Here is an 18,705-nt window from a genome sequence, read left to right as displayed (position 1 = left end):
CATCAGCGGCAAGCAAGAGGTTGGGTGGAGAGTAAAATGACAGCAGTGAAGTGCGGCAGACAAAACTCAAACTGTGCAAATACTGCAAAACAACGTTCACTTTTACGTTAACAGAACAACGAATATGATGCACATTAACAGTGAAAAACCAGTCACAGACGTCTATACGCAGAAAAAAATATTAACGCAAAAAAATCTTTAATTTTTAAAATAGCAATTTAGTTATGCCAGAAAATATATTATTTTGCAAAAAAATGTGTAGTATTTTCAGAAAAAAAATAAGGCTTTTCACCTTACATTTGTTTCTAATAATTAAAAAAAAAAAAAACAGGACTAAATTTTTTTGTGAGATTAGTATCGTGAATTGTGAGTCAGGGGAATCATTACATCAACAATGCTTTCCATACACAATTTTTAATTTTACTTTACAAGAATACAATTTAGCATTTTAATACAAGCAGTCAGATATATGAATTGTACCTTTAATTTTACCTGCTCAATGAAAAGACGCTTTAATGCATCAAACTAAACTCAGGTACGACGACAGGAGTGTTCAGAACAAACACACAAAATTAACTAATAGTCCACTTGCTTTTTGAGCGCTGTTGAGCAAGTTTTTAAAGACTTAAGCATAATCCCAATACTAAACAGAGATTTTCCATGACCACACTCGAAACCAAGGGGTAAGAAATTTTCCCCGAATACACCACCTACAATGGCTGCACATGGACATAGGGAAATGCACAAATTAGTATTTTTTGTCATTATTATAATCAATTACATAAAACAAACACGTGTTTTAATACAATTATAACGTCATTTGTGTTTCATCATCATGCTTTAAAAAAAAAGCTAAAATAAAAATAGCTAAATTTCGCTATTTATTATCTCTAATAATTACTCCTTTATAGTAGTCCCACAACATACTTTCACATCTGACACTCAAATCCCTTGTCAGAAGAATCTAGTGGCTGAGAGTGACCTTTTCACAGTGTCTGCTATAATGTTTATGTTGTTTTTTTTCTGCTTACATGGATGAATATGGCCACAGTGTAAATGTACAGTACAGTTACGATCTTATTGCCACATTAGATCGTTATGATAACATGATATCGTTGCCTTCAGTGATTTCCTGAAGATAAAATAAAACACAACTGGAATAACTACAGCAGTTGTGATCGTCTGATCTCAAATGAAGCAAGAGCTCACAATGATGTGTGCAGGTGCTGTACTGCTTTCCCATTTCTTAAAGGTAAATTTTAAAGCCCTTCTCCTTCACACTCTGTTTCAAGGACCAAGGGGAAGGGGTAGAGTTACAAAAATACCTACTGATGGCTATTGTGATCCTGCACTCAACAGTAATGATTGTGATTGCTTGGTGAACAGCGCTGACCATTAGAGACAGTGACATGCACATTGAAGAACGCCTGCGTCTATTAGCTGATCCGTCAGTTGGTGTCCATATCTGCTCATAGAAGGATCACCTTATACAGTAGATGTGTCGATGAAAACTCCTTGTGCCAGGATCCACAAGTATCAGTATAACAGCCAAGAGAGGACAGGAAATGTTACCACACGGACACAGCAGCAGGTCAAAGGGTCCACAGTGAGAAAGAGAGTTTTACAGCTTCCATTTCCTCCCCAAGAATGAAACAAAGGCTCTACTTCACTTTCAGTGTCAGCAAAATATGGTCCGTACAAACTCAAAAGCATTGAATTGGGCACAGTTATCTGCTTTTTAAGTAGTTGGAGTGTTTTAATTACCTCACTTTCCAAAGTATGCTACTGTGGTCCATGACATATCGCATATTTAATGAATGACGTATTTCAAGTATTGCAATTGTTTTGCATCGAAATAACAAGTAACTTTGACACTCCTAGAGTACACTTAATCCATATATATATATATATATATACTGTGGTATATACGCAGTTCACCTTTCATGACCTTGCAGTTTCTCTGATTTTTGTAGTGCAATTTGACATGCTGATTTTTATATATATATTTCTTTTACAGCGCATTGTATTCTGTGTCCTGGATGCGAATTGGCACGCATTTTACAATTGTGTAAACAGGTTTATATCAGGGTACACACACCAGCATCGCAAGTCAGCGGCTATCTTTGGTCCCCGGATACGACTCAGGACACTGTTCAAATTTCTGCCGTGCCACAGAACGCTGTCTGGCTAATTTAATTTCAAATAACATGCAATATGCAATAATTAGGTTTTTCCATCCTTTGTAAAGTGTGTAGTAAGGGGTTTTACAGCCTTAAAACATATATAATAATCGCAGGTTATTTTTAGAACGTAACTCCCATGAATAACGAGGGACTTTACATTAATAAATAGTTTTTCATAAAACGCACCATATAAAAAAAATATAGTTTTGAAATACTTTGTCTAGCAATTCACTAGCTTTGTCTAGCAATTCTAGCTTTGTCTAGCATTCACTAATTCTGTAAAGAAATATTTTCTTTCAATATTCAAGTTCAAGTATTATGCTTTGATCAATATTTTATTTTAATTTGAAATTGGGATGACTTTTGAGTGTTAGATTGCTGTTGTTTGTTTGATAATATTATCTAAGTATTATTACTTGTCTAAAATTAGATCTCCCCGCTTTGAATCAGTCACAGGCTGACAGAGAGAAAGGAAGCATGTGTGAGAGAGAGAGACATTGGGCCCTATCATACACCTGGCTCAATAAGGTGCAATAAGGGCTATTTTCAGACCAGCACAACCCTAATTTTCACGTTTTGCGCCACGTTGTTTAAATAGCAAATCCATTTGTGCTACTTCGTAGGTGTGCTGGTCTGAAAATCTGCTGTGTTAATGCGCATTGTTGGCGTGTTGCTATTTTTAAGAACTGAAATAGGCTGCACCAATGACCAAATAAAATCTGGTCTAAAGTCCAGCACAGAGTGCATTAGTTATGCACCTATATGAGTCCAAACGCGTACACATTGCTTAATACACACAGGATGTACAGCAATGCACAAATATCTTTATATATAAAAAGGATTAAAATGGAATATATTTGATCATATGGAGCATAAAAATAGGATGTGTGTTTTGGATATAACTCCATGTGGTTTTTACCACACTTTGTTCTTATTGTTCATTTATTTGTTTGCTGGAAATTAGAACTGAATTTAAAAATAATTTTGAAACAAATCTTTGAGCTTAAACTAAATTAAATATGTAGACTAATAGATGTCTTTAGTGGAGTGCGTACAACACCGTTTCCTTACTCCACAAAAGTAAAGGAGTAAAGTAAAAAATAAAATAAGAAGAAAGTTAAGAGGCCAAATGGAGGAGGCTCGTTCATCTGCACTGCAGATGCTCTGTTTACCTGTTTTCTCTCTAGTGAAGTGTTGAGTTTTTCTTCTTACAAAGTCCGCCATGTAAATAGAAAATGCACCATGGCACTACGCAAATCACTCTTAAAGGGAATGGGAGATGAAACTCTGATTGGTTAAATGCACGTTATGCTCAAAACACAACCATAACTTATTATGAGAATAAGCACAACCCTGTTAAACCATGCGCCATGGCGTAAATCATATTTTTCCATCCTTAAAATAGCAAAAGTGGATTTGGACATGCCCTTAATGCTTTTGCACCATGCGCTTTAGACTTTGCGCCTTGATCGTTAAAATAGAGCCCTTTATGTGTTTGCATGTAAATGACATAAGCATATCTAATATATGCATAACTAGCTCATAGCAATATGTGTTAGCTACCATTTGCCAAATATTTTTGAGCATATTTGTGAGTCGGTTGATCAACATTGGGATAGGACAAGATAAACGAAGGCTCCGGCAACTGTCACTAGTAGTTACTAGTAGTAATCTTAGTAAGCCAATTTTTTTTTTTTCGAATCATGGTCAAAATTGACTGGAACTACTTTACATGTGCATTAATCTACTTTATTGCACACCTCCCATCAACCAGAATCAAGATTGTCAACAGAACATGGAATAAAAATCTGACCACTCTAATCTATATTCCATTCACTTATTATTATGTATATAGCTTTGGATTAAAGCCTTTTCCAAATGATTAAATGTAAATGTAATGTAAATGTCATTCTGAAATAAAATGAGGGTTAGCTACATCAATTTAACTAAAACAAGGAAATGAATAAGTAGTGAAAAGGAAGTCTTAATCTGTGTCCATGACAAGTTTGTTTCTGAGTAATATATGCTGCTCCATAATATTTTTGTCGTCTACACTTTAAAAAAAAAAAAAAAAAAAAAAAAACCCTAAGCTTTGTTGTACACCCAAAGACAAAGTTATCTGAATTTGACAAGAAATGCGGGTGTGTAAATGAACTGTAACTGACTCTTCTTTAACTAAAAGTAGAACATCTGTCATATCCAGAAGTCACTATTTAGTGCACTAGAGATGTCCATGGAGACTGTGTGCTCCACTTATTTAAAAGCCTGTCTCTCGTATGGCTATTAAGTCACTGCATGTCATGGCTTTGGTAAAAACAGCCATCAATGCTGGAGAGGATGTGGACTCTTCACTGAAAGGCCTGTCCTTGTGTTGACAGTTCTACTCCAATATCTGTGTGTGCGCGCGCATTTACTGTCTCCCAGCAGGCAATTAGATGTACATGAACGTGTGTCAGACGCTTATGAAAGTCTATATACACACTTAATCCCTCAATAACAAGTGTGCAAGCACCCACTGTTTCAGTGTGCAAGCACCCGCTGTGCTTTAATAGTCTTTAAACCAATGACTCAAACCCATAAACCTACAATTACGCAGTCTAAAGCTTGTATTTATAGAGGAAGTGACATTTTCTGTGCTACCAGACTATTTGTGCTCAACGCTACAAGAGTACACTGCAGGGCTGGGCAAAAAAATTAAAATGAATTAAAATAAAAATAGATCTTTTGATTATTTTTTAACTGTGGTCGATTCAATTTCAGAATCAGTTTTTATTGCCAAGTGTGCTTCACACACACAAGGAATTTGTTTTTGAGTACAGAAGCTTCCAGTGTACATAAAGTGACAACACAAAATAAATATGAAAAAAGACAATAAACATTAAACAGAAATGCAGGCAGTCAAAAAGATTTGGATGCTGAATTAATAAATGTATGTACAGATTTGTTGTAAATATACAGGTTATCACTTCTTAAAACCCATGAATGAATTTTTATTTGTATTTACAGTTGAAGTCAAAATCCTGTGCACTTTAAATTATTTAAAAAAACATATTTCCCAAGCGCTGTTAATGGAGAAAATATTTTTTTGACATTTTTTTTATTTAACAATTTCTTTAGACTTCGCCATAATGACAGAACATAATATTTTAATAGTTATTTTGCAAGATTTTCTGCAAGGATAGAGCTTAATATGTCTTTTAAAGACGTAACTAGGCAGGTTATGGTACTTAGGTAAGTTATTGGAGGAAAAAAAAAAATATATATATATATATATATATATATATATATATATATATATATATATATATATATATATATATATATATATATATATATATATATAAAACTTAAGCGGGCTAATAACATTAATCTTAAAATAATAATAAAAAATTATAAACTGCTTTTAATAAATAAGACTTCCCCCAGAAAAAAAAATACAATAGTAAATACTGTGAAAATTTCCTAGCTATATTAAACGTCACTTGGGAAATATTACTTATAACTTTGTTCTGTAATTCTTATATTATTGAATGTCTTTAATTACACGGATTGAATTATTAGTCTTCTCCACTAAACGTCTCACTCTTCCTTACCTTGCTCAATATTACAGTAAAGAGTTCAACATGGCCAACACTAGACCCTTGACATTAACAGCACCTTTAACCTGTTGGCCAGCATTCACTTTTGGAGATTTACACCTACCTAACTTTAAATAGTAACAGTTCTTGACCTCAGTGAGTTTCAAACATGAATTAACTATCATTGGAAAGAGGACACTTTGAGCTTTACTATCCATCTAGAAAGATGCAAAAAAAAAATATGAAAAGTTATACATTATGAAGTAATGAGAAAGAAATTTGTACGCTGTTCAATATTTGTTTTTTCATTTACAAACACAGGAAAACAATGTAATGACCTAGAAAAAATATATCTTGAAAGCCAAGTGTCTCATGAGTTTATATCTATAATTCTTTTTTTCTAACTGTAAAATAATGTACAGTATGAGTGATTTATTTGAGCACAAAAAGTAGATAAATGAAATGAAAAGTGTTAAATGAGTCCAGTGTAAAATGCAACAAAAAAGTTCTACTGGAGTTGGCAGATACAGGTTCAAATAGGCATTTGGTAATGGTGGAATAAAAGACAGATTTGGTAATACATTTTTAGGCTGCCGAGGTGGGGTTCGTTGATTGTTTAATACACTGATAAGGTGATCATTAACTTTACTGAAAAAAGTGAATAAATCAATTGCCTTAAAATAAACGCATTGTAACTTGAGTTCATTTAGCTTCGTTTTCATAATTATGTACCATTTTATTTAATAAAAAATTAAGGCAATGGGTTAACTTTTTAAGTAAAGTCAACTAATTGTTTTAAAAACAACAGGTTTATCGGCGCAATAGCCTAGTGGTTAGCGCGTCGACATGTGGTGCAGTAGCACGTCAGGGCGTCCCGAGATCAAATCCCGGCTCGAGGACATTTCCCTACCCCCTCTCTCTCTCCAACTTCGCTTACTGTCTAAATACTGTCCTATCTAATAAAGGCAAAAAAGGCCAAAAATGTATCTTTAAAAAAACAACAACAACAGGTTTACTCATTTTACATAATGTCATTTTTTATCGCCTATTCAAGTTTTAGGAACAACAAAAATAACTTATCTTCTAGTAGATCATTTGGTATGAGAAGTGACTTATTTGAAAGGCAAAGGCCTCTAGATTACGCTTATTTTACCTACATAAAATATGATCATGCCTTGATTTTTAATTATTTATAAGCACAGTAAGATCTGATTTGACTAAGACAAAAGTCTTGTCACTTAACAGAAATAATGTACAGTATAGAATATAAAGTCATGGTGCAGTGGAAAAACAATGAATATTAGTGTATAACTCTCATGAGCTTGAAGGACTGCATCCATACATCTCTGCAATCACTCATATTACTTAATAAAGTCATCTGGAATGGCAAAGGAAGCGTTCTTGCTGGACTCTCAGAGTTCATCAGGATACTTTGGATGTATCTTCAATGCCTCCTCCATCTTGACCCAGACATGCTCAATAATGTTTAAAATCTGGTGACTGAGGTGGCCAATCCTGGAGCACCTTGACCTTCTCTGTTTTATGTGGAGGTGGAAGTATGAGGAGTGAGCAAATGAACTGAAACTGATTCTTTGTTCACTAAAAGTAGAACACCTGTCATATTCAGAAGGAGCGCTATCCTGCTGAAGAATTTGCCCTCTCCTGTGGTTTGTAATCTAATGGGCAGCACAAATGTCTTGGTACACCAGGCTTTTGATGTTGCCATCCACTCTGCAGATCTCTCGCACGCCCTCATACTGAATCTTGAGTCCATGCGGGTTCCAATAGGTCTTCTGCAGTATTTGTGATGATTGGGATGCAGTTCAACAGATGATTCATCAGAAAAATCCACCTTCTGATACTTTTTCCATTAACTAGAAGTCAAGTTATTATTTGTTGCTCTTACAACTGGGATCGACGGCAAGACATTAGTCATCTAGTGTATGTGCAATGGCTTTTAAAAACAAATCTGAAGTTTGTTTTCTTAATTTACCATTTGTAAACTGATGTTCACAACATTCCGTTTTGGGATCAAGAATCGAAAGTTCGTGAATCGAAATTCTATTAAGAGATCTGAATCGACACCCAGCCCTAGTAAGCTTGCTTTCTATTTCGACAGCAGAAGCCCAAAATAAATTAATTATAGGCCCATTTTTTCAAATTTTTCCCAAACAATGTTTAACAGAGCAAGGAATTTTTCAGTTTTTCATTTAATATTTTTTTCTCCTGGAGATTATTATAAAAAAAAAAGCTGTTTTTAATTTTTTTAAAAACCATCGTAAAGTCAATGTAGTTAGCCCCCTTAATCATTTTTTTTTTGATAGTCTACAGAACAAACCATCGTTATACAATGACTTGCCTAATTACCCTAACTTACCTAATTAAGCCTTTAAATGTCACTTTAAGCTGAATACTAGTATCCTGAAAAATATCTAGTGTAATATCATGTACTGTCATCATGACAAAAATAAAATAAATCAGTTATTAGAAATGAGTTATTAAAACTATTATGATTAGAAATGTGTTGGGAAAAATCTGTTAGACAAACTGGGGAAAAATATACAGAGGGGTTAATAATTCTGACTTCAACTGTACATCCAGCTATTTAAATGTACAGTAAGCTACATCAGTGGCCTAATATTGTCGAAACCAATGGAAAACTACCAGCCCGCGTTCTCTCTCATCCACTTTGAGCATCGGTCTTTTGAAGAGAGCAAGGGTGATTTCCTGTCACTGGATGCTGTGTTTGCTTTTTGAAGCCGGCTCTCAGTGTACTGATGGAGACTGCTGTTTTTATAACATTTATACCCCTTCCTCTGGCTCTTTCTTTCTGCTCTGATGACATTATCCGCCCAAGCCGACCTCCCCCCATCCCTGCGCATTCAGACCGTCCAGGATGTGAGTCCGTGCTTCTCTGCCTCGCTCCCAGCATTCCTGCACCGCAAACACACAAACACACCCACCGTCATCAGGCCCCATAAACTACTGTGTGTTTGCTTGGCTGTGTGTGTGTGTGTGTGTGTGTGAATATTCACGGTCTCGGGGCCACCTGTGCTGTACGAAACAGGACAGGCATGTGAGGAATGTCAGGCTGCATGATCGTGCAGGTCTTTTGCCAGCGAAAGATAATAGAAAAATTAATTGAAGTGTGAAAATGCTATAAGCAGCAGGTTGATTTGCATTGCATTATGCACTCACTGGCCGCTTTATTAGGTACATCTTACTAGTACTTGGTTGGACCCCCTTTGGCTTTTAGAACTGCTTTAATCCTTCGTGGCATAGATTCAACAATGTACTGGAAATATTCCTCAGAGATTTTTGTCTATATTGACATGAGAGCATCACACAGTTGCTGCAGATTTGTCGGCTGCACATCCATGATGCGAATCTCCCATTCCACCACATCCCAAAGGTGCTCAACTGGATTGAGATCTGGTGACTGTGGAGGCCATTTGAGTGCAGTGAACTCATTGCCATGTTCAAGAAACCAGTCTGAGATGTTTCACGCTTTATGACATGACGTGTTATCCTGCTGGAAGTAGCCAGAAGATGGATGGGTACACTGTGGTCATAAAGGAATGGACATGGTCAGCAACAATACTCAAGTAGGCTATGACATTGCTCAATTGGTTCTAATGAGCCCAAAGTGTGCCACGAAAATATCCCCCACACTATTAAACCACCACCACCAGCCTGAACCGCTGATACAAGGCACGATGGATCCATGCTGTCATGGTGTTGATGCCAAATTCTGACCCTACCATCCAAATGTAACAGCAGAAATCGAGACTCATCAGACCAGGCAACATTTTTTCAATCTTCTATTGTTCAATTTTGGTGAGCCTGTGCCAATTGTAGCCTCAGTTTCATGTTCTTAGCTTACAGGAGTGGCACCCGGTATGTTCTTCTTCTGCTGTAGCCCATCCACCTCAAAGTTGGACATGTTGTAAGTTCAGAGATGCTCTTCTGCATACCTCGGTTGTAACGGTTATTTGAGTTACTGTTGCCTTTCAAAGTCACTTAAATCACCTTTCTTGCCCATTCTGGTGCTCGATTTGAACTGCAGCAGATCGTCTTGTCCATGATGCCTAAATGCATTGAGTTGCTGCCATGCAATTGGCTGATTAGAAATTTGTGTTGACAAGCAGTAGGAAAGATGTACCAAATAAAGTGGCCGGTCAGTGTAAATCAGTGAAACCCTGTCTTATTCTAGCTGAAATAAAATAAGAGTTTCTCCAGAAGAAAAAAAATTATAGAAAACTCTTACAGCTATTACAGCTGAAAACTCTTGTTTAAATGGTAAACAAAATTTGGAAAACATATGAAAACTCACAGGAGGGCTAATAATTTTGACTTCAACTGTACATGTATACTGCACGTGCACGATCCCACTTGAAAGAGACCTTTCATGCAGAACTGAAAACTCTGTCATCATTTATTGACTGTCATATCAGTCCAAACCCGTCTGGCTTAACTGAACACAAAAGACGTACATGCTTTAATTATCATACCACAAAGAGCTGTCACGATTCAGAAAGTACATAAAGGTGGCTGGCATAAAAAGAGCCCATGTGTTCGTCTAGCATCTCCGATGCCATATGATAGCATTGTGTAAGGAGCAGACCAACATTATTTACTGATAATGTTCAGTTCATTTTGCCACTTGACAAGGTTCAACAGATCAGTGACGTCTCATAAATATGTGGAAATAAGCACAAATGAGTGACTGGTTTAATAAATATGGATGAATTATATTTATGTTTTTAACACAAGTCTATCACATGTATTCAAGACTATTTAAATATAGCACAAGTTTTATTCACTGTGCTTTTGTCTTCTTTTAAAGTTTTAGAGCCACTGGTTTTGCTTAGTTTGGGGGGTTTTTTTGGCTAATGAATCATTGCGCACAAAAGGAACAATTACACTCTAGGTGCAATAATACACACCCAAAACAACAACAAAACATTTTGTCATCATTTACTCAGCTTCAAGTGATTCCAAACCTCTTTAAGTTGACTTTTTTCATGTTATGGATGTCAATATGTACCATTATCAGCATTCTTCAAAATATCTGAAAATAAAAGAAATGTAGGAAAGATTAGAAACACTTGAGGGAGATTAAAAACTCCAATTGTAAAGATTTCACAATGAACTATTCATTTAATAGGGGATAAAAAAAAAAAACTATTTTAGCTACGTACAGTATGCCACAATATTATGAAATTTTATAAGAAAAAGGACATATTTCTACTTTAGACAAGCATAATTTGAGTGTTTGAAATAACTGTCTTTGTGAGTTGATGTGTCTTATCACACAATGTGGCAGAAATGATCATTTTGTCGATGCTGATTAGCAGTTGCATTTACTGAATGTATTAAATCTATCTGTATTTCTATCTGTATTTTATTTCGACAAGATGACTAGCTATATGTCATTCTTTATATAAGGGATTTCCAGGTAAGTCGTAATATCACATTACTGTAAGCGCACTAATAATTTTTTAAAAGGACAGTTCACCCAAAAATGAAAACGTTCTCACCATTTACTTACCCTCAAGTGGTTATAACCCTTTATGAGTTTCTTTCTTTTGTTAAACACAAAAGAAGATATTTTGGACAATGCTGTAACCCCTGACATCCATAATACTGAAAAAAAAAGCATACTATTGAAGTCAATGGTTACAACTTTGGTCAAAATATTTAGATTTCAAATCAAACATTTAATTTTAAGTCAATCATGGTTAAATAAATTTGATGAACTTATATAGTTCAAGTCCTTGTGAACCGGAAGATTTTGAGATTCATGCTGATGTTCTTCCAACTGAAACAGAATGTTGTGCTGGGGCTCATTATTCCCTTCACATCTCTCCTATTCCACATAAACACAAGACATTTTCTCAACCCAGGCTCATTCTGATGACGTACCTCTATATACATTTCTGGAGTGCACCAAATAGAGATCTGCACGGGACTGAAATTTTTATTTTTATAGTTTTATACCGCACCCAACCGCTACCACCGTCTATTCATTCTTAGTTCACCCGCTGCCCGCCCTGCCCGATTTTCTACCCGACCCGACCGTTCCCGCTGAAAATCTCTCGTTAAAATTGAGCTGCACCAAAAGAGTAAGATAACAGATAAAACTGTTGTGCAAGGATTGTATGCTAAATGTCAGTTTTCTTTGCCCCTTTGTGACGAGACATGAGTGTTTCAAAGTCAGACTTACAAACATATCCACTAAATATATATGCCAACTACCAATTGTATTTCATATATCATATCAGCATTATTTCTATACATGTAGCAGGTAAATATTGGGCCACGGAAGAATGTATAGTGATTAAATAAGCCTCTCAAAAACCCTACGGTGGATGTGCGCGCTCTCTCTCTCGGGAGTGCTATATTGTTTTACCGCACGATCTCGTTTAAATTACACCAGAGTTCCCGACCGCTATCGCGTTTTATTCGGAAATTTATTCCCGTGCCTCAAGAAAGATGGTCGGGTCTTGCGGCTCCAGACCTCTAGTGCCAAATATGTCTCTGGAGGTACGTTTTATTTTGCAGTTTTTGTTTTTGCGAATCCAGCAGAGGCCACTGTGTACACTTTTGGAGATCTCAATTTTCTCTCGCGAGTGCTATTCGCACCTGCTGTTCTAACGTAAATCCACCAGAGGCCGCTGTCGACTGATTGACTGACTGCCCAATACCCCCACCCTCCTCCCTCCCTAAACACAACCGATAGCATTTTCAAAAGCTCAAATTTACCAGCGCCCACCCACATCTCTCAACCCGTCCAACAGTGTTTTGAAAAGCAATCCAGAAAAAAAGCCATCACGGCAGCCTAATTTTTACCACGTTTTCAAATTTTACCATGTTATTTACTTGTTTGTATTATTTTTTGTCTTACCTGCTTTTTTAAACCGTTCTTCGCTGGACTCAAACCCCATCATCACAGTCAACTCTGCTCTGAATCTCAAATCCTCCAATGTATGCGACGAGACATTGGACAAACTGGTAATAGCGGAAAAGCCGTCCACATAGAGGTAAGCGGTCAGCTGGTAAGCGCGAAAAGGAACAGCATTATACCACCCCATAGCATTCATTTGAAAGATGAAATGCAGCCATACGTTCCTCTAGCTACATAATTCACGATCTCTAGAAATGCATTTAGGGCTATGTTTTCAGAATGAGCCTATGTTGCATTTTTCAGGCCTCAAATACACCTGATCAGAAAGGTCACTCAGCCTTTGCATAGCACAGATGTGGGACTATTGGCAGGGTTTGTGCCTCACTGTCCCTCTGTGGGTGACGTCCCCACCGAAACCCTTTTGACCGGCTGGAGAAATGGCTAATGAACTTCCTCCTCTCTTCAACTCGGCCTCAGCGGACCAGATCTGCTTTCGGGGTCTCCTTTCAAATCTAACATCTGAATCTAAATCAAAAGAATTTTGTGAAGTGTTGGGACTCTGAGGGCCCAGTAAGGGCTGAGCCCAAGAGGGCCACCACTGGCCCTTTGCCCTGTTCCCAAACTCGGACCTTTCACAGACATTCATACAAAGAAGAACGACTGCACTGGGACATGCAGGAAGTGGCAGGAAGTCCGGCAAAGGACAATAAGACAACAGTCTAGAGTGTGTGAGGTCCATCTCAACATTTTCATTGTTATAATAACAGTCCTCTTCCGTCCACGTCTTGCGTTTTCTGTCACACATCATTTCTCTCAAAATAAATGTGCTGCCGTCTGTCTTACTGGGCCGCAATGTTCAGGAAGTGTGATTGGTCCAGATGGATTCTGCAGACTTGACTCTCATTTTCTGGACTGCTTTGTGGAAAATGCTGTGCATTTGGATGCAAACATGCTAAATGAAGCTAAGAGAACACTAAATTAAAGAGACAGCTCAACCCAAAAGGTGCTTATGAAGCATCACTGACAATATGAGGACATGGCAGCAACTTCCACAAAATCTACAACCAAAAAGAGTGTTTAAACAGTGACATGGCTAACCACAAAGTCAATAACTGCAATTCGTGGGGCAAGCCATGTTCACAACACATTGAAGGATCATTTAGGGAACATTTAAAGTAAATGTCAATTACCTATTGTTTTTTTTTTGACAGAAATTGAGGTTGTGTGGGGATTTAATTGCCATTAAAATCCACATCCCTGACTTTCTAATCTAGATCAGTCCAAAAGTCATTTTGTAAATCATTTTTGACCACTGAAACAATCTTTAGTCACACTTCATAGTAATTTGCATTAGAAAGGTAGTGGTATCTTGTAAAAATTGAGTGAATTATGTGAATGAAGGAATCAGAGTTTGATCAGGGTTATAGCTAAACTCTACAAGACAGTAGATTTGATGGGTCATATTTAAAAATCCTAGATAAACACTACACTCCAAAATATGACATTTGTTGTTTGCTAAAACTACTTACAGTTCAAGTCAGAATTATTAGCCCCCTTATTTATTAACCCCCCCCTGTTTATTTCCCCCCCAATTTCTGTTTAACTGAGAAGATTTTCAACACATTTCTAAACATAATAGTTTTAATAACTCATTTCTAATAACTGATTTATTTTATCTTTGCCATGATGACAGTAAATAATAATTTACTAGATATTTTTTAAAACACTTCTATACAGCTTAAAGTGACATTTAAAGGCTTAGGTTAACTAGGCAGATTAGGGTAATTAGGCAAGTGATTGTATAACAGTGGTTTGTTCTGTAGACTATCGAAAAAAATATAGCTTAAAGGGGCTAATAATATTGTCCCTAAAATGGATTAAAAATTTAAAACCTGCTATTCGTCTAGCCGAAATAAAACAAGGCTTTCTCCAAAAGAAACTATTATCAGACATACTGTGAAAATTTCCTTGCTCTGTTAAACATCATTTGGGAAAAGAAAAAAGAAAAAAAATCAAAGGAGGGCTAATAGTTCTGAATTCAACTGTATTTAAAATGAGCTAAAACAACACAACTCTTGAGATTTTGTTTGGACTTAATTGTTTTATGTTCAATCCACTTAAATTAGTAAAAAACTAATAAGTTAACCTAACTCCTTCACGTTGACCCAAGACAAATCGCTTGTGTGGAACCCAGCAATTCTTAAAGTGTAGTATAGGGCCTATAGAGATTTTTCATTTACAGACATCCCTATGAGAAATAATAGTCATCCAAATGAGGCTTTATAGTGTGTTTATGGTTAAATGTAAGTTAGGATCTATATAGATTTTTTTTTTACTTAGGCCTTCAATTAACAATTTGATTGCATTGGATTTTTCTTGGATGAACTAAAGATAAAAGTTAAAAACAGAATCATGGATGAGAGCCACCTACACCTTGTCATAATCTATTATTAATTAGCCATTAGTTGTTTTATTCACAGTTTTCTATTCATTCATTCATTTCATTGAAAATAAATACTGTTTGTGATGAGAAATAAAGAGCAAGATGAATTCAGCATAATATGGAATTGAATTTGGGTTGATAATGTCAAAGGTTTACAGCTTTCTTCAAGCTACTGCTATTGAGAGGACTCTTTTTTTTTGCCATTTTCACTGCTCAAAGCAGGAATTAATGGGTAGAATAGGTGTAACTGAATAGATAGATAGACAGACAGACAGACAGACAGACAGACAGACAGACAGACAGACAGACAGACAGACAGACAGACAGACAGACAGACAGACAGACAGACAGACAGACAGACAGACAGACAGACAGACAGACAGACAGACAGACAGACAGACAGATAGATAGATAGATAGATAGATAGATAGATAGATAGATAGATAGATAGATAGATAGATAGATAGAAAAACCCCAAAGATCAACATAACACTTAAAACTGGTAAACTGTAGGTTTCAGTAGCTATGTTTCCATACACTTTTATTTATGCATGTTTTGGAATATTGCATAAAAGCTTGCTGCCTAATGGAAATAACAAGCTGAAAATGTGCACATAAAAAACGTATGTAAAGTCCAATAAACGTTTGATCTGATTAGAAGAAATGCACAAACTACAATGGAAACATTGTAGCATGTGCATCAAATAGGCCATGTGATTTTGATTTAACAGATCATGATAAAAAATATGAACACAATGGAATGGCATTTAATGGAACAACCATCAGACTGACCCCATTGTAAAATAACTAGAATGATGTTTCAGTCATTCTAAAATCCGCCATCCAAAGTGGTTCGGCATTATTAGCTCCAGAAGTGTTTTGAGCGTCTGCGCTCCCAAAGAATTATCTTGAGACTCCGAAATCCACCATACATTCATTACATTTCTTCTTCTGAGGTGTACCAAATTTATTATGCAGTAAAGAAGGCCCACCGTGGCTTCTCCTACAGCAGCAAATTCCATTTTCGTTTTGATATTTGCCACCAGTTATTCAGAAATAGGCTATTTTATTCTCTTTGACTCATTGGATGGTGTGTTCGCTAATGTTTTACAGTATGTGATATTCCAGTTTTGTGCATACAGGGGGAAAAATGAGTACAGAGAATTGAACCAGATTTTGATAAAATCCAAACAATACAACCACAAAAATAAAACAAAACAAGGAAAGTCTGAATAACACTGAAATGACACAAGGAGAAATACTGAACTACTGAAATGTATTTAATACTCTATATAGAATATATATTTCGACCATGTTGAAATGTATTTTTTTGTTAATGATATTTTATCTATGATATTTTTGATTGAAAATAAATCAAATCAAATCAAAGGCTTTTTTTGGTGATGGCAGCTTAAAGACACCTCTCATGTGGAGAATGAAGCCACATGCACTCAGGTGTGAGTTTTTTTTCACAGACTACAACAGAGTGTCAAAATCTTGATGGTTATGCATTTGCAATCGGGTCTCGTCTATCAAAACAAATCTTTATTTTGAATTATTTTATTGGATTCCGGTCAAGTGATTGTCTGGGGCATTCTACAGCTTGATTTTCTTTCTCTGAACGCATTTGAGAGTTTCCTTGTCTGTGTTTCCGATCATTGTCTTGCTGAAATGTCCACTCTGGTTTCATCTTCATCATCCTGATAATGTACACTGATGAAGAGCAGAGCGTTGCTGAAGAACTACAAACAGATTTCAGCTGCTGTCTGAGCTTTCACTGCCTTTCTACACCTTCCTTTCTTCATGTGTTCAATACGTTTTTCCTGTGTCATTTCTTTTTATTACACAGCTTCATTTGTAAACAAATTAGATTTGTTTTATTAGGGTTTCTTTTGTTTCTACCAACATCTGGTGAAATCTTCAAGTCAACGACACCTTTAGAAATATGTTTTTTGAGAAATCTGGTGACGTGTTCAATACATATTTTCCCCACTAAAAGTCTAATTTGCATCTCTGGACAGATAGTGTCACACTGTCCAGAAACCCTTTCAAAACCAAGATAAATATATCCAGTACTGTATTCAATAGCATCATCAAAACTGCTCCAGTGAACAATCACCCGAATCAATGACTGATTCACTTGAATCATTGATTCTCCTGTGGCTAACGCGAATCAATATCTATGTGACTGTTACCTGTATGCCTTTTAAAAACATTCGGCCAGTTATTACCAGTGTCCTGTCCTCTGTGTGTGTGCGTGTGTAGAATTAATCAAAGCGTGAATGATTCTCCGATTACAGGATCGAGATCCATATCTTGACAACAATCCCTAGCCGGTTGTTTGTGCACTTCTTTTTCATAAAGAAAGTAAACATGATGAAACAATGTGTACACATGGCCTCAAAGCAAACAGAGCTCTCGTTTTGCATTCAGGGTGTCATTAAATGGTTTTCTCTCTCTCTCTGCTTGTAGAATATAGACGTGACGAACTTCAGCAGCAGCTGGAGCGACGGCCTAGCGTTCTGCGCTCTCTTACACACGTATCTGCCTGCACACATCCCCTACCAGGAGCTCATCAGCCAAGACAAGGTACACAAGTATTTGTTACACTGCTTTTAGTAGGTCCTCACCCTTTATGTAGTCCCTGACTCATTTAGCAATCAAACACAGCGTGTTAGCAGTCAATGGTCCCCCCTCCGCTGACCTGTCAGTGTAATGAATTACGCGCTTCTATGGATTAGCCTTGACAGAATACATAAACACACGACACACGGAGAGGTGTGGATACAACGTACATTACAAATAAACGCCTGCCTGTGTGTTTAGTCATTCACACACACACCCACATGTACACGCAAAGTGCCGCGGTCTTCGGTTCTGCATGACAAATTGCAGCCATAAGTATAATAGTGATTACAGAAGGAGATGGTGCATTACGCCTCTGAATTATTCACAAAGCCTCTTTGGCCGTGTTGTGAATGTCAAGGCTACTGAAAGCCTTCACGTGTGGCAGCTTCATCATACTACAGAGCATCACCAGACAATTCACATGTCTTTAGACTAGGGCTGTTAATCTATTTAAAAATGTAAAAGTATTCATCTAGATTCATTTAAAAGCATGTTATATGGTGTTGAAATAAAGAAATTGATTGAGCACTGTATGTGCATTTATACAGCATGCACAAATATATATACTGTATATATATATATAAATATATATACTGTATATATATATATATATATACACAGTTGAAGTCAGAATTATTAGCCCCCCTGAATTATTTGCGCCCCTGTTTATTTCTTTCCCCAATTTCTGTTTAATGAAGGGAAGATTGTTTCAGCACATTTCTAAGCATAATAGTTTAAAAAACTTATTTCTAATAACTGATTTATTTTATCTTTGCCATGATGACAGTAAATAATATTTTACTTGATATTTTTCAAGACACTTCTATGCAGCTTAAAGTCACATTTAAAGGCTTGACTAGGTTAATTAGGTGAACTAGGCAGGTTAGGGTAGTTAGGCAAGTTATTGTATAACGATGGTTTATAACGAAAAAAAAATAGCTTTAAGGGGCTAATAATTTTGTCCTA

At 36.3% G+C, this 18,705-nt stretch overlaps 2 protein-coding genes across 13 annotated transcripts in view; one reads left to right on the top strand and one right to left on the bottom strand.

The window, feature by feature from the left end:
* Window positions 1–18,705, bottom strand: part of zswim7 (zinc finger, SWIM-type containing 7) — a 191,084-nt gene that overhangs the window by 74,920 nt on the left and 97,459 nt on the right. For 2 of the 4 annotated variants that reach the window (XR_015489950.1, XR_015489955.1), the window contains exon 7: window positions 10,722–10,832. The exons of the other annotated variants lie outside the window; for them this stretch is intronic. The gene's annotated coding sequence lies outside the window, so the exon portion shown is untranslated. Of the gene's footprint in view, window positions 1–10,721; window positions 10,833–18,705 lie in introns of those variants that run through there. 4 annotated transcript variants of the gene reach the window in all.
* The window catches only part of specc1 (sperm antigen with calponin homology and coiled-coil domains 1), a 183,929-nt gene that overhangs the window by 151,618 nt on the left and 13,606 nt on the right, over window positions 1–18,705 (top strand). For 8 of the 9 annotated variants that reach the window (XM_087254399.1, XM_087254400.1, XM_087254405.1 and 5 more), the window contains one exon: window positions 17,584–17,700. In XM_087254399.1, the coding sequence (XP_087110525.1) occupies window positions 17,584–17,700 (117 nt within the window). Of the gene's footprint in view, window positions 1–17,583; window positions 18,308–18,705 lie in introns of all 9 variants that reach the window. The other variant, XR_015491977.1, reaches the window with a different exon arrangement.

Source organism: Danio rerio, chromosome 5 (genome assembly GCF_052040795.2).
Source record: "Danio rerio strain M-AB ecotype USA chromosome 5, GRCz13ab, whole genome shotgun sequence".
Lineage (NCBI taxonomy): Eukaryota > Metazoa > Chordata > Actinopteri > Cypriniformes > Danionidae > Danio > Danio rerio.
This window is presented reverse-complemented; position numbering and strand designations above follow the sequence as displayed.